Source organism: Poecilia mexicana, unplaced genomic scaffold, assembly GCF_051168715.1.
Source record: "Poecilia mexicana isolate PSO_F unplaced genomic scaffold, ASM5116871v1 scaffold_14, whole genome shotgun sequence".
NCBI classification, from domain to species: Eukaryota; Metazoa; Chordata; class Actinopteri; order Cyprinodontiformes; family Poeciliidae; genus Poecilia; species Poecilia mexicana.
In genome coordinates this window covers 15220062-15244993 of record NW_028263383.1, presented here as the reverse complement: position 1 = coordinate 15244993, position 24932 = coordinate 15220062, and the positions used below count along the sequence as shown (strand labels likewise).

At 41.2% G+C, this 24932-nt stretch overlaps 3 protein-coding genes across 3 annotated transcripts; all 3 read left to right on the top strand.

The window, feature by feature from the left end:
• The first annotated feature begins 189 nt into the window (after window positions 1-189).
• Window positions 190-10422, top strand: LOC106922535 (uncharacterized). Its single transcript, XM_088012248.1, has 7 exons — window positions 190-1525; window positions 2470-5875; window positions 6237-6265; window positions 6584-6745; window positions 7866-7932; window positions 8048-8152; window positions 8894-10422. Exons 1-7 carry the CDS (start codon window positions 1392-1394, stop codon window positions 9737-9739), a joined length of 4749 nt encoding a protein of 1582 aa, XP_087868374.1. The 5' UTR covers window positions 190-1391; the 3' UTR covers window positions 9740-10422.
• A 1160-nt stretch (window positions 10423-11582) lies between these two features.
• On the top strand, window positions 11583-15123 carry rom1a (retinal outer segment membrane protein 1a). Its single transcript, XM_014995156.2, has 5 exons — window positions 11583-11689; window positions 11920-12163; window positions 13358-13788; window positions 13878-14124; window positions 14319-15123. The coding sequence occupies exons 2-5, from the start codon at window positions 12014-12016 to the stop codon at window positions 14529-14531; spliced, it is 1041 nt and encodes a 346-aa protein (XP_014850642.1). The 5' UTR covers window positions 11583-11689; window positions 11920-12013; the 3' UTR covers window positions 14532-15123.
• A 1303-nt stretch (window positions 15124-16426) lies between these two features.
• On the top strand, window positions 16427-24758 carry frmd8 (FERM domain containing 8). The gene is made up of 11 exons (XM_014995146.2): window positions 16427-16601; window positions 17663-17760; window positions 17893-18060; window positions 18162-18263; window positions 19320-19378; window positions 19488-19654; window positions 20543-20758; window positions 20825-20948; window positions 21079-21228; window positions 22035-22251; window positions 22324-24758. The coding sequence occupies exons 2-11, from the start codon at window positions 17670-17672 to the stop codon at window positions 22431-22433; spliced, it is 1404 nt and encodes a 467-aa protein (XP_014850632.1). The 5' UTR covers window positions 16427-16601; window positions 17663-17669; the 3' UTR covers window positions 22434-24758.
• The last annotated feature ends 174 nt before the right edge of the window (window positions 24759-24932 follow it).

The window sequence follows — 24932 nt, the reverse complement described above, 5'->3', positions numbered from 1 at the left end:
AAAGAAATCTGACTTTACGTCAGTTATAAATACAAAACTCTATAAAATGTTTGCTGAAATAAACAGTATTTGATATAACGACGGAGGGAACATTTTGTGTTACAAAATTAGAACGGACTCAATAACAAAACAGTTTGGCTGTTTATTTCTTCTGTTGCTGTACGGCGTGAACAAACAAGAGGATATAGATGTATAGATGGAGAATTAGGGTAATATGTGACACCTTCAAGAATTTAATAGAAAATTGTCTATGAAACACAATTTCCCTCCTCAAAGATTTTTTTCTTCTTTTCAGCAGAACTGTTTTTAATTCAGTCACACTGGAAGATTTAGTAGAAGGAAACACTGTTTAAGGTCAATCCTCAGCATCTCAAATTGATTTAAATTTAGACTTTGAATAGGCCAATCCAAAATCTTCATTGTTTTTTTTTTTAAACCACTGAAAAGTGATCTTTATGGAATGCTTCGGTTTATTGTTCTGCTCCACTTGACCTTTAGATTAGGAACCGCTAGCCGAAGCCTCTTCTTCAGGATTTTACCCGTTAAAACTCCTGGTTCCATCATTACGTCTCGCTGTCCAGGTCAGGAAATGACAAAGCAGACCCAGACCATCACACTACCCCCACCGGGTTTGACTATTCATATCTCTTCTGTCATGTAAGTTGACAGAATATTTTCCCCAAAAGCTTGAGGATTATCACGATGTGTTTTTTTTTTTTTTTTTGGTAATGTGAGACAGATGGGGCTGCACAGTGGTGCAGTTGGTAGAGCTGTTGCCTTGCAATAAACCTAAACACATCTGTACGAATAGCTTATGACCATAGTTTATATCGCTGTTTATATGTTGCCCTCATTCGTACTTTCTTTCTTTTATTGATTCCTGCAGAAGCAGTCGCGCTCTGTACTGTTTTTAGTGGCGCTCAAATCAAAGCCCTTCTGTCATTGGTTGGCACAGAGATATATATATTGATATGTCAGGACGGGTTCAGCTTGTGCATCACAGAGGGAACGTCAGTGTGAACGCCCCAGCTCTCAACGTAAGTACAGATACTGACTGTAGGTCACTTAGTTTAACAACAAATGGCTGGAATATCTTTATCTTTTAGGCTGTTTGTCAATTTAAACATTAATTTTTTTAAACAATAACATTTCATCATTGGTTTCCTACAAAATAAGCATCAATTCTGCTTCATGTCATGGTGTTTCATTTTATATCAAGCTTACATTAATTATTAGATTCATATAAAATATGAAATGCGCAATTTTATTATAATTTTTTGAGTTAACAAAAAAAAAAAAAAATGAAAACAGTATAATTTAAACTGATTGTTTTATTTCAGTCCTCAGCTGCTGCCTGGCTGGATGAAGAAATATTTCAGACCAGTTGCAAGATGTCTGAAATGTGTGACCATCAGGAAAAAGAACTGAAGCACAGAAAGGCTAAACAAGTGATGCAGCATCGCCACCACCAGGTCCATCACCACCATCACTACCATCACCGGTCCGATGACAACACCAGTCCAGAGTAAGTCTGTGACTCTTCCTCCCTGCTCTAAGACCCAATGCCTTGCAAAAATGTTCGTATCACTTGAACTTTTTGGTAAAACTTTATTTGAAGGGGTGATATAACGCTGTCATAAATGTGACATGACACCTTTCATGAACATAAATGAATGATTATGATTGTTGTCATGAAGTGTCATTCGATAAATTATGTCACTTTTAATGCAAAGTTGCTTTAAAAGTAGAATTAAAGGTCTATTAAACGCACGAACTTTGCATTATTTGCAAATTTATAAAATGCATCTGGATTGAGTCCCTTTTAAACGGACACCCATCAAGACAATCCATGAAAAATAAAATTACCTTCAGAAGTCACCTAATTTGCAAAAAATAGTCAATTTGTGTGCAGTTCGACCTCACTATATGCAGCTGTTCTCTGATAAGTTCATAAAGAACAAGGAATACAGCAAAGTGGTCAGGGATAAAGTTGTGTCAATTTTAAAATAGGTTAGGTCTAAAAACAGCATGTCCAAAATGAAACATAGAGGTGGGAGCATCTCGTGCTGCAAGGACGCTTCTTTTGAGGACGAACGGGAAACCAGTCAGAGCTGCAAAAGAAATAAATTCTAGTAGGTCAAGGATCCTTACAGACAGATCTACATTAGAGAGGCTTAGATTATATCATTCAAAAATTGAGACTTTGTGCAAGACTTAAAAACTGCTGAGTTTGTGGGATTTTGCAAAGAGGAATGGACAAAATTCATAGACTCCATCTGTACAACGGTGGTATAGAAAAACCACAAAAGATTTCTTTCTAAGTATTGACTTAGAAACAATTATTTTCTGATTACCAAGATTACCACGTTTTTTTTCCCACTTTGCAACTATGTGCTATTACATGAAATAAACAAAAATCTCTTATCAATGTGATTCAAACATTCTAACTATACAATGTTTTGTCAACAGCACTCTGTCGACAGTGGACAGCGGCGATCATCCTCGACACAACCCAAATCACGGGGAACATGATAAGAGTCATTCTTCACACCCTCACCATGGTCACCACAGGCAAAAGCATCGTCAATTTTCTCTTTCAGAAACCTCCTTTGATTCCTCATCTTCAACGTCTTCCTCATCAACATCCTCTTCCTCTTCATCATCTTCCTCATCATCATCTTCCTCCTCCTCCTCCTCCTCTTCTTCGTTTTCCTCCTCTTCCACATCTTCTTCCACCTCTAGCCTCTCTACTGGAAACACCAGTGACTCCTCAGATACATACACTCACAGAAAGCCTCAGCATTCCCAGTCTTTTACTGACATTTCTACAAAACATCGGTACTTTGAAGAAGAAGAAGAAGAAGAAGAAGAAGAAGACACTGCCCCTTTAATAATTAAAAGAGGAAGTCTGCACAGGACATCTGCCAAGCAGAAAAAAGGGATTGAGAAGTCTTCCCGAAGCTGTCCTACTAGAGCAGGATTCAAAAATCAGCAAACAAGTACAAGAGGTTTAGGAAATGATGGAAGCTTCCGCAAGGCAAAATCAATGGAGGATCTCAAAGCACCCAAAGACAAAGGAGGAAATGAAGGCAATGAAGGAGATGAGCTGGAGAGGAGCCAAAGTGAAGCTAAGAAGAATTTAATGAAAGAAAAAATGAAGTTTTCTGCCTTCCTTAATGAGATTACACGGCAAGTGCTCAGCCCAATGAGACTTACCTCTCTTGGGGTCACGGATGCTCAAAGACCCTGGAGCCCAGGACAGATCTCTACCAGATCCAGGGAGACAGACAGTAGCACTGACAAACCCAGACAGCAGAGAAGTCGTGCTGCAAGTGCAGACTCAGTTAGCTCAAGCAGGCATTCCCATACTAGCAAGCATTCTAAGTCTTCTCGTCTGTCTCACTCTAATGCTTCCCATCATCCCGGCGTCTGCTCCGACAGTCCATATGGTCATGAAAAGCACAGACGTAGAAGCTGTCGCTCAAGATCCCCAGCTCGTGAGCATCAATCTCGATTGCCTTCTCGAAAGCACCACCACCGCCATCGTTCCAATCACCATAACAATGAAGACTGCAACAGCCCAGGTCATCACCAACATGAAAGATATGGCCAAACTACTAGTCATCACCATCACCATAGACACCACAATGCACCACATTGCCATCAGTCCGGAGACAAGACTCATGAAGATAATTGTAGTCCAACTCATCATCACGAAGACCATCATAGTTCAAGTCATCACTATCACAGCCATTCAAGCTCACGACCTACCACTCCTCATCTGCATAGACGTCACAGTTCAACCAGTGACATTGGAGATCCTCACAGTCCAACACGTCCACATCACCATAGTGAGCACAAGGACAGGCCTCAGCCCTATGAAAACCACCGGCACTACCATGTGGACTCCCATAAAGAAGCTAATCGGCATCATCATGGAGATCACCACAATCCAGGCCACCATCACCATGGAAGGCACCGAAGTCCTGGCCATCGTCATCATCATCATCATGGGGACCACCACAGTACAAGTCACCATCACCATGGAGACCACCATAGCCCAGGTCACCATCACCATGGAGACCATCACGGTACAAGTCACCATCACCATGGAGACCACCATAGCCCAGGTCACCATCACCATGGAGACCATCACGGTACAAGTCACCATCACCATGGAGACCACCATAGCCCAGGTCACCATCACCATGGAGACCACCACGGTACAAGTCACCATCACCATGGAGACCACCAAAGCCAAGGTCACCATCACCATGATGATCACCACAGTGCAGGTCACTATCATCATGGAAACCTCCACAGTCCAGGCCGTCATCATCATGGAGGTCACCACAGTCCAGGCCGTCATCAAGATGCAGAACTCCACCACCATGGAGATGACAACAATGCAGGCCACCATCATGACACAGAGCACCACAGTCCAGGCCGTCATCCTCATGTTGACCATCATAATCTGGGTCACCACCATCATGGTGGCAACCACAGTCCAGGCCACCATCATGACACAGAGCACCACAGTCCAGCCCCCCATCACCATGATGTTGACCACCACAGTATAAGTCACCATCATCATGGTGACCACCACAGTCCAGGTCATCATCATGATGTTGACCACCACAATCTAGGTCATCATCATCATGGTGGCCAACATAGTCCAGGCCACCATCATGACACAGAGCACCACAGTCCAGCCCCCCATCACCATGACGTTGACCACCACAGTATAAGTCACCATCATCATGGTGACCACCACAGTCCAGGTCATCATCATGATGTTGACCACCACAATCTAGGTCACCATCATCATGGTGGCCAACACAGTCCAAGCCATCATCATCACCAAGATCACCACAGTCCAAGCCATCATCATCATCATCGTCATCATCATCAAGACCACGACAGTCCAGGCCATCATCATGACACAGGCCTCCACAATTCAGACCACCATCATCATGGAGCACTCCACAGTCCAGACCATCATCTCCACCCTAAACACCCTCACAGTCCTGACCACAGCCACACTCCAGGTCATCAGTCTCATCATAAAATCCACCACAGTCCAGACCACCATGAACATGGAGACCATCACAGTCCAAGCCATCACCACAGGGTTCATCACAGTCAAGGCCAGAATCATGGGGACCAGCATAATCTAGACCATCGTAATTATGGAGACCAGAACACTCCAGGTCATAATCATGGACATGACCACAGTCCAGGCCATCATCATAAAGAACACCACAATCCAGACCATCCAGATTTTGGGGATCAGGACACTCCACGCTATCTTCAGGGAGATGACCACAATCAAAGCCATCATCATGGAGACCACCACAGCCCAAGCCATGCTCATGAAGTGCAACACAGTCTAGGTGACCATCATGAAGATCCCCACCATTCACACCATCATTATGAAAGTCACAGCAGTCCAGGCCATGAACAGACAGTCCACCATAGTCCAGGCAGTGTTCATGAAGCTCATTGTAGTCCAGCTAGTCATCATGAAGATGACTGTCACAGTCCAAGTCCTCACCATGAAAGCTACCATACCCCAGGTCATCAACATAGAGACCATCACAATCCAGATGTTCAGCGTCATCATGTTGAATACCACCAAACAAATCTTCATCATGACCATCACCCTGAATCTCCGGCAGATCTGAGCCTGAACAGTGATCTTGAACACAACACTCTTGATGATCATCATCATAATTTAAAGGAGTATTCTGCTATTAGTTCACCTTCACACAGAAAGCCAGAATGTCTTGTCAGCACTGATTCCCCCAGCAACACAAATAATCCCTCTGGTTTGGATGAAGAACGGACAAGTTTCTCCGGGCCATTCCATGTTAAAGTATGGTCTTACTTTTCAAGTCTAAACTTCTGCATGCAATCTATCTTTAGAGTTTGTTCACTTTTAGGGAAGAGTCACAAAAAAAAAAACATAAGTTATGTAACAATATTTGTCTCATTTGTTTTCCTATTGATTCTGGCAAGTGCATGCACGGCATGGTGGAAAATACATTATTTGCAGCAGAACAATAGATTAGACACTATGCACAAAAGTAATGGAAATCAATTCAGCATCCAAACTAAAGGTTTTTATTCTTATGTCCTTTTTAAACCTCTTTAGTATTTAGACTTTAGCAGTACAGCAGTACTTCCATTTGAATGTGTTTCATCTCACCAACATATTTCTTTCTTTTCCCATACAGGAAAAATCGCATGACTTTGGCAGGATCATGTAAGCCCAATGTTTTCCTTTAGGGCAATATTCTCAACCTGCATTCCTCAAGGGACAGAGTCCAGCAACCTTTAGACATGTTTCTTGTCTTACAGACGTGAATTAAATGGCGAAACATCCTCACTAGCATGCAGTCACGCTATACAGAGCTATGCTAATTAGCTAATATTAGCAGAGAGACCTCTGAAAGTTTCAGGACTGTGGCTGTTGAGGACTGACGTTTGAGATCGCTGCTTCAGGGTTTTGCTAACTGAAAAAGTTATAAAGTGATGGCGGTAACTTAGTGAAGTGTTTTTCTTTTACTTTTTGTTTATCTAGGATGCTGCAAAACCAAAATGAAGGTCTGCAGCAAAGTTTACTGAAGACAGCAGTGAGGATGGAGTGCTTGGGAGAAGAGTTCATCAGTAGCCAGAAGATCCTGGAAACTGAACTTCAGAGGACTCGCATGGAGCTCAGCAACCTCATGGGCAGGTTTAACAGGTGCCTCCAGAATAAAAACATCTTCATCAGAGGGGAATGGTTCGAGATGACACAAAGCCAAAAGCAGACTTAATAAATTCATTCCAAGCTATGCAGAATACTTTGAAGCAGATGGGCTACAGCAATGGAAAACCACGCCAGGTGCCCCTCTGTCTCCCACAAAACATGAAACAAGGGTGCAGTTTACAAAAGCAAATTAAAAGTGTACAATAGAATAGAGGGAAAATGTTGCCTGGTAATGGGAGTCTCAGTTTTATCTAGAAAGCAGTTATTCATCCTTTCTTGCATCGATAGTTTAGGCTGCTGGTGGTGGTAGTGTCAAGGTGTGAAGGAGATAAAGATAATGTCTTGGTACATCCTGGGCCCGTTGCATCTGAGTATGAAGACTGCCAATGTCCATCACTGTATTACCACGGTGCAGCCATTTTCAGCCATTTTCAGTCTTCCTACACAATTCCACTCAATTCTCATCTCCTTTCAATGATCCATGGGCTTTCTCTGATTTCTCATCCAAGTGGATTTCTCCAATAGAATATCAACTGGACCAACAAGCGAACTGAAGGAGAAGTTGTGAATAATAGTATTGATTTTCTCTGCCATTTTAAGATTGTAGTTTGCCTGTAGTTTGGCAATGACAGCAGAAGGGAGGCTTTCTGTTCTTGTTGGCCCACATTTCCAAATATTGAAGTAAGATTAACAGCCATCTTGTTTGGCTTGGCACTTCTCTCTTCGCAGTGCAGAATGGTAGTTTACAGAGCAGGCAATTTCCGGTAAGCTTCATAGCATCAAACCGGCACATTACATACGTCATGGGCAAACGTGACTCCCCAGGCACTAAATCTCCATCCAAAAGAGCAGCTTTAGATCATTGTGGAACTGGGGATTCACGTCATGGACTGACAGCAGTCTATATCGATATAATGTTATTTTCCCAAAATGGGTTCAAATCTCCAAGGAATGTTTTACACACCTTTTTTTGAACAACTGATACAAATAACTACCACAATTGTAAAACACTTTACTGACTGGAAAGGTGCAACTGATAAAGTGGTGACTGTGCTTGCATGGTAACATGTTGCACATATATGTTCTTTACTCTGCTTCTGTCTCTTTTCTTAAGGCTCCGTGATGATTGTTCTTCCACACAACAGACCAATAGTCGTCTAGAGTTGAAGCTTCACTCAGTGGTGAGGCAGCAACTCTCCCTCAATTAACATATTCCTAAATGTTTTGGTGAGCTGCACTGTGGGCCAATTATCTTACTTACTGAAGAACCTGCGTTTTCCCTGTCTTCTCCACCAGCTTCAGAATATGGAAGGAGAGCAAGAAAGGTTGAATCTGCGCATCTCCGAATTGACCGAGCAACTGAGTGACGCTCAGTATGCCAGCACCATGGAAGAAATAAACGTGAGATGTTTGCCTTTATCATCACATTCAAAGCACACACGCATTTACTAAAAGTGGGCACAATACAATAAAATATGAATGTATTATGATTGATTTCAGTTTTTGATTTTTGTTTAACTTTATATTTTCTTGATAAGGTGTAACAGTACATTGTCAAGTATCCAAACAATACAAAGTAATACATATTTGTGGAGTGATAGGAAAAGAGTTTTCGGCTTTTACTTATAGGAACTTGTAATAACCGATCAACAAATGAATGTTAGCCATGCCCTTATCCTCACCTCTAGACTTTGAGGTTCAGTTTTGACAGATTAGATTATTTCAGGGTGAAGCTGCAGGAACAGGAACTATGAAATAATTATATGGACATTATATATGTATGTACATATATGTGTGTCTGTGTGTGTGTGTATAGTTTTGCGTTTCAATGTTTGTTTGTTTTTACATATTTAATATATAAGCTGTCCATCAAATTAATTATTTCAATCAAACCTTTATTTATTTCATGGTATATTTAAGTACTTGTTTAACAATGTGTATATTTGTTTCATTTTGTCTTTTTTAACCCTCTGTAGGTAAACACCATGTAATATTCTCACAGTCAAGCACTACTTTGTATTGGCCAATCACAGCAAAACACCGGAGATTGTGATTATGAAGTAACAAAATGTGAGAAGGTCAAAGTGGTGTAATTTAGCAAGGCACTATAACCGATTAAGTTTCAACCTCTGTTCACTTTAGGCAACAGCCGGGCCGCATCAAGTCAACCCACACTCTCATTCTGGTGACGCACTGCCGCAGATGAGTCCTCCAATCGCCCCCCCACCGGCTCAGTTCATGGACAGCCACAACTATGGGAAAGAAGCCACCTCTGCACCGGAGCAGGCTTTGGGGTCGGTTCCAGAGGAGGAGGAATCCGACTGGTCCGAGGTGGGAGAGGAGACCCCACGCCTCATACTGACGGGATCAAACAGAGGTCAGGCATGGAGGCCGGAAGAAGCGGACATGGACAAAGACAGCGAGTCGGGAAATGAGGACCTAGTGAGAAGACACTCTCCGCGCCCTCTGCAGATACCCCATCTTCAGTTCACCATTCACAACGAGTTCGTCCCGTCGTCCCACGCCAACACTTTACCTTCCGGCTTCAAGAATCTGTCTGACGGCATGCGCAAGGAGGAGAGCTACAGGATCACCACAAGTCCAAATGTCAAGTCTTCCATCCTCATCCGATCTGCGAGCCTAGAAGAAATACCTCTGATACGCCACGACGAAGAGCTCAGAGGAACAGAGGCCGCGCGTTGCCTTCACCATTCAGCTGACGAAGCCTTCGAGGACCTCGACAATCAGATCATTCATCACTGGCGAATGAGCAGTGATAGGGACACGGTCATCAGGAGGCTGGTAAAGAGCAGAGCGCCCGAGGAAGACGGCATCCTAGCCAGCCTGCGGTCGGCGGAACAGCTGCTCAATCACTTCATATGCGACCCGACGTCGGGTGAAGGAAGAGACCCGGCCAGGTTTGAGATGCACGGTTGGACCGGGGCGATTCCGGAGGAGGTCCTGAAAGGGGAGCGAACTCAGCTCTGACTGTGCACTGTAAAAAACCGAAACAAAACTAAACTAAAAGGCTGCTGAAGATTGAGTTTTCAAACGCTTGCTAATGTATTTATGTTTTATAATAAACTGTAAATTAGTAGGTACCTTGCCAGTTAACTTCTAATTGTATCTAATTTTCTTTTCATTGTGTTTCATGACAAGCCTTCCACTCCCTTCGTCACTAGCATGTTGTTGAACTGATCACAATCCCAGCGACAAAGCAGATTCTTTTTCCTCTTCTTTCATAAACTTACCTATAATATTTATTCCGGTGTAGCATCAAAGCTTTTCGCCCAGTCCTCTTTTAAATAATGTATGATTAATGGATTTGAAATAACAGTAACAGGAGTGCGATAAAACGGTGTAAACATCGAACCACCGCGGTGCAGCTTGGATTCAGCTCCACTGGCTAATTCGTTGCAGAATATTTTGTCGGATGTTTAGGGATAGCTTTCTAAATTTTTGTGTTCTCTGTGCTGTATGAAATTGTAGACGCCATCTTGTTTGCATGTATGTTTGTATGTATTTATAGTATTTTGTCTTTATGCGACCTCTTTGTACCTTCATGAACAGTAAAACTGTGACAATACTGGATTAGCTTGTCAAAACACCTGATCACAACACATGTAGGTACGTCTATATTCCACCTAATAAAGCAAATAAGTTAGACTCAGTATGTACTTTTTGCATTTGTTTTATTTCTTTATACTTAGGTTACCAACACAAATCAATATAATTGAACCTAAAAGAATAAACTTGTAGTTTTCTAACTATGTTATAAAAATTTTTTTGGAGAGCATTAAATGTTAGCTATTACATTTTACAACCTAAATTTTACTTGAACGTAACAGTCAAATGTTGAAATGAACAATATGACCTACTTTTGCTTTATTGCCAACTTTATGTTGGTAGTAAATCTACCTAAAGAATGTGAATGAATATGACTGGATCCGGAAAAGGACAGACCCCACACATCCTGGACACAACTTGTTCAGACAGTTACATTCAGGTCGACACTAAAGAGCGCTATCTGCAAAAACCGGCTGCCATAGAGACAGTTTCTTTTCCCAGGTTGTTTCTCTGATTAACACGACAAACATCTTGCAGTGTCAGTGAGTAGTCAGCTACTCTGCTGTGAAACAAAAATCTATTTATTTTCACTATCACAACCTACCTTTCTCTTTTTTCTTTATATGTAAAAAAAGTCTAATAAAAAAAATTGACTCTATATTAAACAGAAAAAAATAAAATAAAGTTGTTTCTGTTTCCAAAACGTTTTCATTTCTCTATATTTACATTTAACATCAGAGTGATAGGTATTCTGTGTAGGGAATGTTATGAGCCTCTTAATGCTGTGCTGAGAGTTATATTTGTCTCTCTAAACTCCTCGGTAGCATTAGAAGATAATCATTACTAATACTCTGCTACTTCACTGGTTATGGCAACAGAAATATTTTATCTTAGTAAAAGTTGTCAAGTACAATACAAGTAATTTATTGCCCCTCAAACCTTCAGTGCTCCATTATAGTTGAAAATATTGAAAGGAAAATCATACAAATTTGCTCTGTGCAAAATTCAGAATGAATCTATATATTTTACATGTCTGATTTATTTCTAGTAGCCTCATATTTATTTAGATTTATAGAATAAAGATTTTTAAAATTCTGTCTCTAAGCACGAGTGTTTTCACAAATGACTTCAGTAAGAATATCTTCCTGTCAGATTCGATAAGGCTCGTCGTTCTCGTCCCACTGTGTGAGTAATGTGTGCTGAGCAGACATTGGCCTGGATCCACAGACCGGTTTAATAGGATAGGTAGGCATTAGCAGTAAGACGCTCCCACCATGCAGTGTGCCAAATCCACTGTGTGGCACACAGGAAAGCGTCCGGTGGTCAGCGGAGAACTGGACTTTTTCACGACGTTTTGTGGAGACCAATAAGGTGAACTTTGGGGCATTCACATCTGTTTATTTTGAGGTGACACCACTGGAGATGTCGAAAACAAAAAACAAAAGTTTTTAATCTTACAGGATCTGGAGAGAGGTTTTCTAAATTTCTCAGTATTTTTCTTTTTGTGCAGCTCAGTTGTCATCTTTCAGTTTTATTGAAATTCATCTTCACCCTGAGACTTTTGGGGTCTATTAACTCTAAACTCTTCTCTCGCCTCGCAGACAAAACACAGCATCGTCTCTCGCTGGCTCGTCGCTCTCCTTCCCCTTCTCCCCCGGTGAGACTCGGATCCCCCCAAAACCCTGCGCTGCAACCATGGTGGTCATGAAGATGAAGTTCCCCTTCCAAAAACGGGTGAAGCTGGCACAGGGACTGTGGCTCCTGTCCTGGTGTGCCACGGTTGCCGGGGCCACGACCTTTACCCTGGGGTGCCTCCTGAAAACGGAGCTGCGCAGAAGAGCGGAGGTATTTGCTGTGATGCCTGTCAAATCCTTGGTATCTTTTTATTATATAATGTTTAGCATCATTACTAGCTGAAATCATAACATTTAATTTAGAGCTTTATTGAAGGAGTTATTGATATGAAATGCAAAACTATTATGGAGTTTATGTTTGTCTGTATTAGAATTTTAACCTATGAAATCTCAGCTGTAACTTCTGGTATGATGCAAAAATAACAAGTTTTGGACTTTTTTTGTGTGCAAGTTTTAGGATACTATTGCTGATGCAAAGTATCAAAACATTTGTCAAACATCATCATGGACTTTGGGAATATATTTGTAGTTTGACAAATTGGTCAATATAACACAAAACATCATTAACTCTGAACCTGCAAAGGTTTACAGACCTTTGACCCACTTTGGGTCCTGACTAATCATTCCTTAAATCAGAGTCTCGGTCAAACTAATTAATCCCTTATTCTGAAGGCTGTCATGTTTTCCTCACATAAATCAGTGTGCTTTTATTTGAGCTTATTTAATTTTTTTTTTATCTTTTATCAACTAGAACATGTACTTTTACATAGTACTTTGCACAGATTTGCAAAGTAAAGAAAGAAAATGTCGACTGTGTTACAAGTACTGTTGGTCACTTGGATGTTCTGGTATGTTTTATGGTCTGATGGGACAAAGATTGAGCTAAAAATTCAAAAGTTTTCTAGAAAACACAAAAGAAAGCAGAAACAAAGGAGCCTAAATATTCTTCACTCATTTAAGAGCAAAAATCCCTATTGCTTTTGTAGCACCACCCAGTGGTAAACTGATGTTAAAGCCCTTCCAGCGCTGCTGCAGAGCACATGAGCGAGTTTAAGGTCAAAATACAGCAGTTATGATCTCACTTCAATGTTTTGAAAAAGTTAAAAAAAAAAAAAGAAAGGTGTGAAGGTTATGTGTACTGATAATTTTTTAAAAAGAACAGTGAAAGTAGTTTGCATTGTTTCAATTGAATATGATTTCAGTAAATCAGAAATGAACTGCCTCAGTCGAACAGTTCACTGCATTGTGATGCATCATCTCTTTGTGGATACATGGAACCAGTAGCATATTTTCCACATAGTTTTTTATTAATGAGTGCACATAAATTTATGATGTAGAATTCATAATCAAAGAAACCTAACTTAGTGAATTCACATTTTCTGTATTTTGCATGCCCGACTTTCAGGTAATGGCTAACACAGACATACATATCGTGCCCAACACCCTCATGATTGTTGGGCTGGCGTCTTTGGGCATCAATTATTTTGCCTCGAAGATCTGTCAGGACGCCTTGGACGCTGGCCGATTCCCTCGCTGGAAGAACTTCCTGAAGCCCTACTTTGCTGTCTCATGCTTCTTCACCGTCCTCATGCTGCTCGCCATCATCATGAGCTATGCCATGAAGGGCAGCTTGGAGTCTTCGCTGAAAGCCGGCCTGCGGAATGGCATCCGCTTCTACAAGGACACGGACACCCCGGGCCGTTGCTTCCAGAAGCAGAACATCGACCGCTTACAGATGGAGTTCCAGTGCTGCGGGAACAATGACTTCAGGGACTGGTTTGAGGTCCAGTGGATCAGCAACCGCTACCTTGACTTCAGCTCCACGGAAGTGAAAAAGTAAGTAGATGAGACCAAAAGAGCTCCCCATGAAGACGTATCCATAGAGAACTCTTCCTGAGGCAGTGGTTTCTTACGTCTTTCTGTAGCCGCATCAAGAGCAACGTAGACGGACGCTACCTGGTGGATGGAGTCCCGTTCAGCTGCTGCAACCCCAGCTCTCCGCGACCATGCATCCAGTATCGCCTGACCAACAACTCAGCTCACTACAACTACGACTACCAAACCGAGGAGCTCAACATCTACCTTAGAGGCTGCAGAGAGGCCCTGGTCAACTACTACATGGGTTTGATGAACACCATTGGAGCTGGAGTGCTGTCCATCTTCCTCCTGCAGGTAAACTTGGAAAATTTTTAAGTTGACTGCTGTTAATTTTAAACTGGTGTTTCCATGAGTTTTTTGATTTACCATTGACCTCCGGCTTTCTGTTCATTGGTAAATAAGAAACAAAGTCCCTTATTGCAGCAGGTTGAGTTGATATTTACATTGCCAGCCTCTCATTCCTTCCTTTATTTCGTTCCCCGCCTAAGGGCTCCGTTCTGGTGAGCTTGCGCTTCCTGCAGACTGCCATGGAAGCAGTGGCAGGGAAGGAGAACACGGAGATCGAAACCGAAGGGTACTTGCTGGAGAAGGGAGTGAAGGAAACCGTCATGGAGTACCTCGATCCTGTGCTCACATTCCTGCTGCTCAAAAACAAGGTGGAAGAAGGGACAGCCGGAGAGACGACCACTGCGCCCGCCTAAACTAAACCGCACACCCTGTATAGACATGTAAATAATTTTTACAGAGATCATTATTTATTTCAATTTAAAAAAGGGCAATTCAAACAAACAAATGTCTATGAATCTCACAAGATTAGAGAGTGGGTTTTTTTTTATTGTCAGTTGGACGATGCCAGATAATTCAGAATGGTCTTCAAATTAAAACTCCACCCAGGAACCTTCAGTACAAATAAAAGAAGCACAAAAGTTACAGTAAAAATAAAAAACCCCAAAGAATTTTCTAGGAATATACATTGTCAAAATAAAGTACCACTTTTTTAAATTCCTTTCTACTTTTTCCTGTTGCGACCTGTCCGTGACTGGTAACCCGTCACTGTTGTACTGTATTTGTTTGTTGCTTTTGAAAGTGATCTACCATTTGCATTCTTACGACCAAAAGCAATAAATCAGTATTTGATGAGGCAGTGTACACAGATGATTTTTGTGGACTTATGAAAACAGAGATGTAAAGCTGACCGTAGAGAGACATGAGGTGCAATGCTCTGCTGCGTAACAGGACTATGACATAATTTAACAGATGACTTATTAAAGTTTGAAGTTACTAAATGCCTTATGGCGTGGCGTCCCTTTTCCTTTTTTTTCTAACATAAATAAAGCACATGCGAGTATTGTAATACATTTCTCTTCATGGCGAATCCTCTGGCCTGCATCTCTGCCCTTGCTTCTCCTCTCTCATGAAGGAATAGGATTAAGAAGATTGATTAAGCGGTGTCAGTAATTCAGTTAAAGCCATCAAGTGTGTCCCCTGTCCTGACACCTTTGTTAAAGCTGCTAAACCCATTTACAGCTGTAATCCCCATCCTGCTGAACTTTGCATTTACTCACCTGTGTCAGGTGGAGGGAACAAGCGAAGGGAACTGTGCATTTTCAAATGCTAAAAATGTAAACAATTCTGTGGCATACAATTTGACAAAACCCCTAAGAGTTTGGATGTTCTGTTCTTTGAATATGGATCTTATTTTTTCAAGTTTGTTTTTCAGTCTGTGGAAATGTTTTTAATGGCTGCTACAACTACTACTATTAGTAATAAAAAACAAATAATATTAATTACTATTATTACTGACTGCATAGTGGTGGGGTTGTTAGCACTTTTGGCTTGCTTAAAGAAGGTCCTGGTTTTGAATCCACAGTTTGCATGGTCTCCATGGACATATGTGGCTTTTCTCAGAGTATAACAAACTACATACATGTTAGGTTATTTACATGGTGCATGCTTTGTCCTGTGATGGACTAGCACAATGTCCAGGATGGCTGTAAGCCATTATCCTCTGCAAGTTGCCATTTTTTTTGTCTCAAATATGCAAAAACTGCTCTCTAATTATCTAATTACAATTCAGTAGCTTGTTGTTCAATCGGTTGTTTTTATAATAATAATAATAATAATAATAATAATAATAATAATAATAATAATAATAATAATAATAATAATAATAATAAATGTTATTTATTTCTTTATTCATTTTGTCTCTATTGTGTTTGCACGGTTTTATTTTGCTTATAATCTCTCATTTGTAGACGGATCAACAAAGACTTGCCTGGATAAAAAAAACAAAATAATCTCCTTGATGGATTTCAGTGACGATGACGTACCCATTACGTAAGGTGACGACTGCGCGCTCTTTAGCTTTCAACTTGTTTTCGGGATTAAATCTTTTTGGCCTCGCTATAAACATATCGCTCATTTAGACAAAAGGGAAAGTATAAATCACCATGGAGGTAGACATTTGCTATAAATCACTTCAATAAAGTATTCGTATTTAAAAGTTTCTCCGTCCTGCTGAGGTTAAGAGCTTTTGATATCAACCACAACGCGCCCTGATGAGGAACCGGTCAAAATGATCGAATCGTTCAGCTACCACACACTCTCTGCCCGGAAAGCTAATTTCGGGCGCCTGGCTAACCCTTCCTCGCTGGAAAAACACCGCAGGAACGAACTGCTTGTTGACTCATGTATTTAGCAGTTTTTGTTACAATATCAGAATTTTGTCCCAGGAAAACGCAGCGAGTGAAGGTGAATTTACCATAATACAGGTAGGTGACCGGAACGTCTGTTTATTTCTACAGACTGCAGGGAAGAACACTGAAACTTAGCTGATGGGCCAGAGATAAGTGTTCAAATTGGCAAAGTAGCTCCTGAATAACATAACATACTAAAGTAAAAGCAAAACCCGTCACTCCGAGGTGGTGGTGTTTAAATCGTTAACATAGAAACTTGTTTCGTCTCTGAGCTAGCATTAGCTAACGGTAATTTGATTTGTTGATGATGGATTTTTCCCCCCGAACCCTTATCTGTTAGGCTGTCATTCCTGTTAGACCTGGGCAGGGAATCAACTAATGTCCTTGAGACAGCTTCCCCTTTCTGTCTGTTAAGGCATTAGACGTTTAAGAAACTTGCCAAACACAAATTTGCTTGAGTTAAAAAAAAACAAAACAAAACAAAAACAAAGCAGACGGAAAGAAAAACAGAAGAATGGAAATTTTGGGCCAACCACAGTCGCCCAGTACGTTGAATTATTCCCAGTAAGGATCCCTTAAGGCGACACACTGACTGCCAGTAAGGACAGTTGCTTTATTTTAGCATACGTATTAAATAATATGGTCATATAATATATGCTATTATCTACATTTTAAAGGCGCTGCTAAGGTTTGTGTTTATTAAAACACACATTGGAGGGGTGAAATCTGTATTTACACCCATCAGTGAATTCAAGGGTAGACCAAACAAAACAAAACGTTCCTTTCCCAATCTGCACTCTCCAGCTCCTAAAGGAGGAAGATGTAAATAATACTTGTCAACAGGTTCTCCTACCTGAGCTGTGAACGTTCCCAGCTCCTCCAGAGTCACAACGTGCCTCATGGCTGCTTCTCTAATTAATTCTTTTTTTCTTTCTGCTGTTTAAGTTTAGGTTGCCAGTTATGTTTGCAGTTTTGTTGTACTCTCTTTCTCTATATATATATCATACCATTATTTTCCTTCCACATCACATATGTATGTATAACTTTTTGTTGATATATCACAGGGGTCTGCAACCTGTGGCTCTGCTGCTGTCTAAATGTCCTACCTGCTCTAAGTATTGGCGTTTGTGTTTCAGATAAAAGATGGAGGGTGACAACTGCAGTTTTCCTGCGGATTTGTCTGATGATCATTCGCAAAGAGGAAGTGTGGCTTCTTCCGCAACACTTTCCCGTGGTAAGGGAGGAATGAATTATCTCCTTCCTCTTTTTATTTTGTCAATAGACCTCAAAGTCTATTGAGATCATTAAGAATAGAAAAGCCTGTATTGTGCTGTTGTGAACCACTTTTTGCATGTGTCTCCCACAGCTCAGGACGTGCTGGTGTATTTGTTTGGTGAGAGCGCGGTCCACTTATCCATGGAAGGGCTCGGCAGCGTCTCCGTGCAGGAGTTGGGCCGTAGCGTTCGTGAAGCCCTGCAGATCCCAGAGTCCGCACCGGATGCTTTTGCCTTTTGGCTCTGTTCTCCTTTGCTTGGTAAGAACCCTTTTTTTTTTTTTTTATGATTTAGGCATCCTATTATCTTCTAATAAGTTCAAAACACAACTAACTGGATCGCCTTTTCTTTTATTCTGCAGAGCTGCAGCTGAAGGCGAGGCATCAGCCGTACAAGCTGTGCAGGCAGTGGCAGGATCTGCTGTATCGATTCACTGACGCGTCGGAAGACGACATTTCACAAGGTGGGAACTTGAATGGGATTAGCAGCACAAAGGGTCTTATTTGGAATATACTAAATATACTAATGGCCTGGGGCCATTTAACACTGAGATCACAAGTACTTTCCACACGTACTCCAGCTTCGCATGCTAATGCTAAGCGTGCTACTTAGGTTAATGTGTAAAGATAAAATAGCTGAGCATCAGCTTTCATGACTGAATGCTGTGGACTAGAGCTGAAACAATTATTTCTGAAGAATCAATTATTGAAACAATAATTAACTAATTTAGTAATGGATTAATCATTAACTGGAGTATGCAGCCCAAAAAAAAAAAAAAAAAATTGTTAAAAGAAGAACACACTCAGAGAAATTGAGTAAGTGTTCAAAAATATATATATATCAATTTTACATTTAAGGTTAAATAAAAAAAAATCCTTTGTTGGTTTATATTGTGCTTCTTCACATTAAAGTTTAACTTTAATAGAATTTAGAGACTTGTTTTGTCTTGCAAACCTGTGCAAATAATTATTTTCCCACTGTAACAATCCCGGTGCAAATAAAGTAGTTCTTACAAATGTGCACAATGCACAGAGTTTTTTTTAGAGTTTTACACCAGAGAGCTGTTATCTCTCACAAACAGACCACACATCACACAGCAGACTTTTGTTGAAGTGCTACTCGTCTCTAAACGGCTGTGAGCCGGTGACTCAGTTTGCTGTTTGTTTTTGTCTTTTTCGTGGTTATTAGCAATCAAAGTGGAAAAGCTCACATGTGTTAACTCCAAGTCACAGAAAAAGGGAACGGCAACGGCTAAAAACACCACCAAGGATATCAAAGGGAGTATTTAATTGCTTTGAAAGTTGTTTTTTTTTTCATTTTTGTGTAGGACGTTCTGCCCACACTCGAGGGTTGTCAGCCTGGACTGAGTGGGTTGAGTTGTCTGTAGCCTCGGTGCTCCACTCTGAATTGAGAGACTCTTGTTAAGTGTCAAATTAAATGACCTAAAAACCAGTAAACACTGACGCATCCTTATTTCCTACTTTTCTTTTCTTTTTTTTTTTTTTTCTTTTCTCCTCAGATGAACCATATCTGCAGTACAGGCGCAACGTGTTTTACCCGAAATCTAAAGAGCTGCAGGTAGCATCCGCACTGCGAAGCGTTCATTGGGAACTGCTACTCATTGCACGAAGCTCTTAAGCTCGCCGTTGCGTTAGAAAACACTAATTGCGTCTCTGCTCCTCCACAGATTAAAGATGAGACGGTGTTGAGACTTCTCTACGAGGAGGCCAGGAGCAACATCCTCTCTGGCCGGTACCCGTGCGACCCGGAGCACTGGGCGGGGCTCGGCGCCTTGTCCCTCGCTCTTGAAGAGGGGCCTGGTCTTGACAGCCAGCAGATCACCACTAAAATCAGGTAAGTTGATCTGTTGGTTTGTGTTTAAGGACCGATGTTCAGAAGCTGCTGCCGTGTGGAATCTGATCAGATGAATGTGCCACAGAATCATTTCTAAAACATGCAGTTTGTCTCTGGTTCTGGTCGTCACGTCAAGAGAAGCCTTACCAACTTTATTACAATTTAAATGGCGATGCACCGGTCAGGGTTTTACCAGCCAATAACAGTTTTATTTCAGGTCTCATTCCAATTTTCCTTTCAGAACGTCACCAAAAACCTGCTAATGTTTGTGTATGAGAGTCAAAGCATATATCCATTATTAAATTTTAAAAAAAAAATGCATCAACCAGTTAATAGATTTCTTCTCTAATTTGGAAAGCATCAGTTTTTACTTTTACAGGATGGTTGTGACTACATGGCGTAGCATTCGTTGCACCAGAAACACAAATATTGTTCTTGAAAAACATTCCCATTTGAAATAAAACTTATTTTAAAATGTGTGATTTAAATTACTAAACTGCACACAGCGGCTGTTTTTCATCGTATTTTATTGAATTCACTGATATTTATTCACTCCCACGGAGCAGTTGAGAGATGGCAAAGATAACATTTATTTTGTTATTTTATTTACCATCAATATCTGAAACTTATGATTACAACGATGAATCAAAGAATCTATTTCATGATAAATGATAAATGGTACAGGGACAACCCTGTACCAAGAGTATTTGCTGTAAAATAATTTCAATATATCTTTGACACCACAAAAGCAAATTATCACTTTTTTCCACAGTAAAACAAAACAAAATCAAATGAGACCCAGGAATACGTTTGTTCTTGTTGGATTCAGCAGTGAATTGTCTCACAGGGGTAGAATTTAATTTCACCTTTGCCCTCTGTTGCGCGCAGGGAAAAGAAGCTGCCTTCCTTCGTGCCGGCTCACGTTGCCGTGGGCAGCGGAGGGTTTTTCTCCACCCTGCGAGGGAAATCGAGCCGCCAGGCAGAGCTGGAGCAGAAGCTCTCCGAGGAGTACGGAAAGATCAGCAAGTCCACTGGAGGCTCTCCGGAGCCGCAGCAGCTCCTGCACCAGTACCTCAGCATGTGTCACACTCTGCCTTATTACGGGTAGGAGCTGTTGTGTTAGCCACTTTTTCTTTCGTTTTCTCGCGTTGACGCTAAATCTACCATCAGGTGCGCCTTTTTCTGCGGGGAGATTGACAAGCCAGTTCAAGGCATCCTCCAACGAGGAAGACGTAAAGCTGTCAGTGTCGGGATCTGCCTGGACGGAGTTTATGTGATGGACGTGAAGGAGAAGGTGAATTTTCTTTGCCTTTTCTCTTGTTTTGGGGGGAAATATTGCTAACGTTGGGCGCAGTCGGACAGTTATTAGCTGTTTACTTCTTCTCGTGAAAAGTTGTCCTCTTGCTGGTCACGTCTCGTTGCAGCATGTGCTGCTCGGGCTGCGTTTCAGCGAGCTCTCGTGGGACCACAGTCGCCCCGAAGAGGAGGGGGACTCGCACATCCTGTGGCTGGAGTTTGACGGGGAGGAAGACGGCACTCCCGTCAACAAACTGCTGAAGATTTACTCAAAACAAGTAAGAACTCAGGGGAATATGGTAAAATAATCAAACGATCTTTTCTAAAATATCCACATCCCTTGAATTCCTCTAGATTTTGTCCCTTTACAAACACAAACGTCAATGTTTCCTATTGTGATTTTATAAGTTACGTTATTAGTTGCCCCCTCAGCGCCTCAACATAAAAAATACCAATCAGAGCCAATCAGCTGTGTTTGAAAGCAGCATTTCCTCTACTACTTCCTGTTCAACCAGTTTTTTGGTTTTGCACCAAATTCTTGCTTCGGAAAATAAAAATATATGTTTTTTCTGAATAAAATTGCAAAAAAAAAAAAAGTAGCTAATCTGATTACTGGACTGGAAATAGAAACCCGTTAGTTTACTCGCAACTGAAAAACAGAGGTAAGTAACCTGGCGCTGCTGGTGATAATCAGGAAATAATGCATAAGTGGAAGCCTACAGGGTGTCAAGTGTGGTATGCATTTCTATTCAGACCCCCTTTACTACGATGCCCTAAGTAAACATTTTAAGTGTTGTGAATACTTTTGAAAGGGTGTATTTTCAGTTTTTGCTGCAGAGGGTGATGGGTGCAGTGGTCTTACATCATCAAAAGCTGCGATGGAAAAAGCCTGTTTGAGCACCAGATGGCGAAGGGGCCTTACATAACATCAGCAAATCATAATCACACTTGGGTCCAATCCGACGACGCCAACATGACCGCTATGCGCCTCTGCTTCCCCGTTTCAGATCAAATGGAGATTAAAGCTGCTGTTTATTGTGCAGGAAAAAAAACATTGACAAAATAATCTTTTTTTTTTTCCTAGGCCGAGTTAATGAGCGGCTTTATCGAGTTCTGCGTGGAGCTGATGTCTACGTCAGAGGGGGGCGCTGCCAACGAGCCGGGCGTTCCCCAGGAGCCCGCCAGACAGGAAGCCGGCACCAGGAACGGCCGCGGAGGGCGCCGCGGGATGCTGCAAAGGCAGGGCAGCGTCGTGTGCAGCCGGGTCCACTCCCTCAATACCATCAGCTACGTGGATAACGGTGAGTCCTCGAAATAAACATGAAATAAAAGCGAGAGGAGCGTTTTCCAGCTTCTGTTGTTTTGTCTTTCAGGCAAAGAAATCAAACGCTTAAAGCCAAAAAGAGCCGCGTCCTTCTTCACTCGGCAGGCCACGGCGCCCACCTACTCCGCCGTGAACACTGAGAGCCTGGAGCAGGGTTAAACCTCTCTGCCTCCGTCTCCTCGACGACCAAACCTGAACGTTTTTACACTGAGATGTAAAAGTGAAAAATAAGACTTTTTTTTATTATTATTTTTCCTTTTTTTTTTTTTTTTTATTCAGTTAGTCTCTGAGCAAACCAAGGACCAAGTAAGAGGTATCTATGTGTGGGTGTATTTATCGTTTTAAAGTGGTGTACAGTATGAGAGTACGTTAATGTGAAAACTTAAGATCTTTCTAAAACCCGAACCTGCAAAGATTGAACTGAACTCGCCGGGCGGCCGACGGCCATCCAAACGCTCTTCGGCGGAGTCGAACCTCAGAGAAATCCGCCAAGCGTAAACTATTTCTGAGCTCTTCTGCAGAGTGCTGTTCTTCAAACATGCCACACCTCAAAGGAGCATAAACCACCACAGTACCTCTTTTTTTTTTAGCTTCCTATAAAGATTGTTGCAGCTTCTCCTCAGTCAGCATGACCAACACTTCTAGAAGGGGGAGTAACTTAAGGGTGCGAAGGCATTATTCTGCTTTTCTTTTTTTTTTTCAAACTACCAGTGCCTTGTTCTCACGATCGACGGTGAAGCCAAGTAGGAGAAACACTGGTAGAAACATAAAGGGTTCACTGTTATGGCAGCACATCTGCTGTGCTGTGGAAGTTTCTTGTGAGTACATTTTCCATTTCATTTCATTTGAGGATTTTTGCATTCATCCCTTTTTGTGTGTGTGTGTGTGTGAAACTAACACATAAAAAACTGAGAGTTAAAGATTAAAGTCAGGATCAGATAATTGAATTATAAATTAACAATAAACCTAGAGATACCAGTGTTATTCTGTTATGGCGCCTTACAAAAGCATTTATACCAAACTGACACAAACTTCATTGCATTGTTAACCTGTTGTGAACAGACCAGCCCAAAGTGGTGCATAATTGTCAAACAGAACCACCTTTTGATTCGATTGCGAGTCTTTTTCTGTGTGTTTGTGCCAGATTTGCATATCTACAGTAGAAGAAGAAATTTTTGCTGAGGCTTCATTGCAAAACTTCTTACGCTCAGCCAGCCTAGACAAAAACTACAGCATGATGCTGCCACCTCCATGTAACACCTAAGGACTGTTGTGTGCAGCATTAGATTTAGATTCACTTCACAATTATGCACTACTTTTCTGTCACATGAAATCTCATTAAAATACACTGATGTTTGTTAAATGTAAGTAAAAAGGTCAATGTTTTTGCAAGGAACTTTCTAGTTGGAGCTAAGATTTGAAGTTAATCGTTTAAATTTCCACACTAGGTACCGCTGACACTAAATAAATGCTCACATTTATCCGTTATTTCATGTTATTATTCAATCAATCCTTACAAGCAAAAAAAAAAAGGACTACATTATAACTGTGCCTCTCCTGAAACTTAAACTAATGGTAAAGTTTTATTGTTGAAGAAGAGAGAAAGCAATATCAGTGTATAGTAGAACATTTTAAAAAAAGATGGGGTTTCCACTTGTCTTCTCAAGGTGTCGTGTATCACCGTGGTGCTACACGGTAAGATTTAAAAACAGCATCTTATGGCAAATCTGACTGTACTGTATGAATTTTATTCTGCACGTCAAACCAAACCTGCTTTGTCTCGGTAGATGACAGATTTCACTCCTCGATGCGTCTCTGGATTTCAGGCCGATGCAACCGCCTTGAGTCTGTACTGTGCGTTTCAAATTTTACACTGAAAGAAGGAAGCCTAATATATGTAACACTGCCTTCCACCTGAACGTCTGGTTTCCTTTGATAAGTGACGGCCTCATGTGTTCTTCCTCCTCTCATCATGCAAACTCCAGAATGTTCCTTTTTTTTGAGCTTCGGATTGTGTATCAGCGACCGTCTGTAACCCCTAGCAGTCCCGACACATCGTTGCTAGCACACACTATGCATGACCCGTTGTAGAATTGCCATTCCGACAGCCTCTGCCTAATGTAATGTTGCACTAATACTAACGTAATCTTTATACAACTGTTTCCATCAGCTGACTTTTGAACTTTTGTGATTGACTACATTTACTTCCATTTTCATGTGTTTGTGTTTGTATACAGTAATGAAGAATTAGGTCTAATCAAATGCTGTCTCTTTAAACAGTCGCTCTGAAGAAGCAGAAGTGCCTTTTTTTTTAAACAAAAAAACCATGTTGATATCGGAGTCCCCGTTTTCATGCTTTGAAATCGGGAATTAAAATGGTTTGTATGAATTTTACCTTTCCTACTGATGTTGTCTTGTAGGCAGTCAGTTCTGCTGTCTTTTTTAAAAATCTAAAATAAAGTAAGATGTATTAAAAAAACAAAAGTGTGCTTACTACACACCTAAAAACTGTACTGTATACTGAAGCCATATTAATTTTAACAAGCATGATGCACTGTTACAACTTTTATTCTTAAAACCATCTGTAGTTTTGTTTTACAGCTGAACTAAAACATGCCCATCATTTCTATCATTACACATTTGCTGATAATTGTTCTG

What these genes read in the sequence shown, in the direction of transcription:
- rom1a (XM_014995156.2), top strand. Translation starts at nt 12,014, where the DNA reads ATGGTGGTCATGAAGATGAAGTTCCCCTTCCAAAAACGGGTGAAGCTG. An exon ending in AGCTCCACGGAAGTGAAAAA is followed by an intron (nt 13,789 to 13,877) that starts GTAAGTAGATGA and finishes GTCTTTCTGTAG; the next exon opens with CCGCATCAAGAGCAACGTAG. An exon ending in TGTCCATCTTCCTCCTGCAG is followed by an intron (nt 14,125 to 14,318) that starts GTAAACTTGGAA and finishes TCCCCGCCTAAG; the next exon opens with GGCTCCGTTCTGGTGAGCTT.
- LOC106922535 (XM_088012248.1), top strand. Translation starts at nt 1,392, where the DNA reads ATGTCTGAAATGTGTGACCATCAGGAAAAAGAACTGAAGCACAGAAAG. An exon ending in GATGACAACACCAGTCCAGA is followed by an intron (nt 1,526 to 2,469) that starts GTAAGTCTGTGA and finishes TTTTGTCAACAG; the next exon opens with CACTCTGTCGACAGTGGACA. An exon ending in CATGACTTTGGCAGGATCAT is followed by an intron (nt 6,266 to 6,583) that starts GTAAGCCCAATG and finishes TTGTTTATCTAG; the next exon opens with GATGCTGCAAAACCAAAATG.
- frmd8 (XM_014995146.2), top strand. Translation starts at nt 17,670, where the DNA reads ATGGAGGGTGACAACTGCAGTTTTCCTGCGGATTTGTCTGATGATCAT. An exon ending in TTCCGCAACACTTTCCCGTG is followed by an intron (nt 17,761 to 17,892) that starts GTAAGGGAGGAA and finishes TGTCTCCCACAG; the next exon opens with CTCAGGACGTGCTGGTGTAT. An exon ending in GCTCTGTTCTCCTTTGCTTG is followed by an intron (nt 18,061 to 18,161) that starts GTAAGAACCCTT and finishes TTTATTCTGCAG; the next exon opens with AGCTGCAGCTGAAGGCGAGG.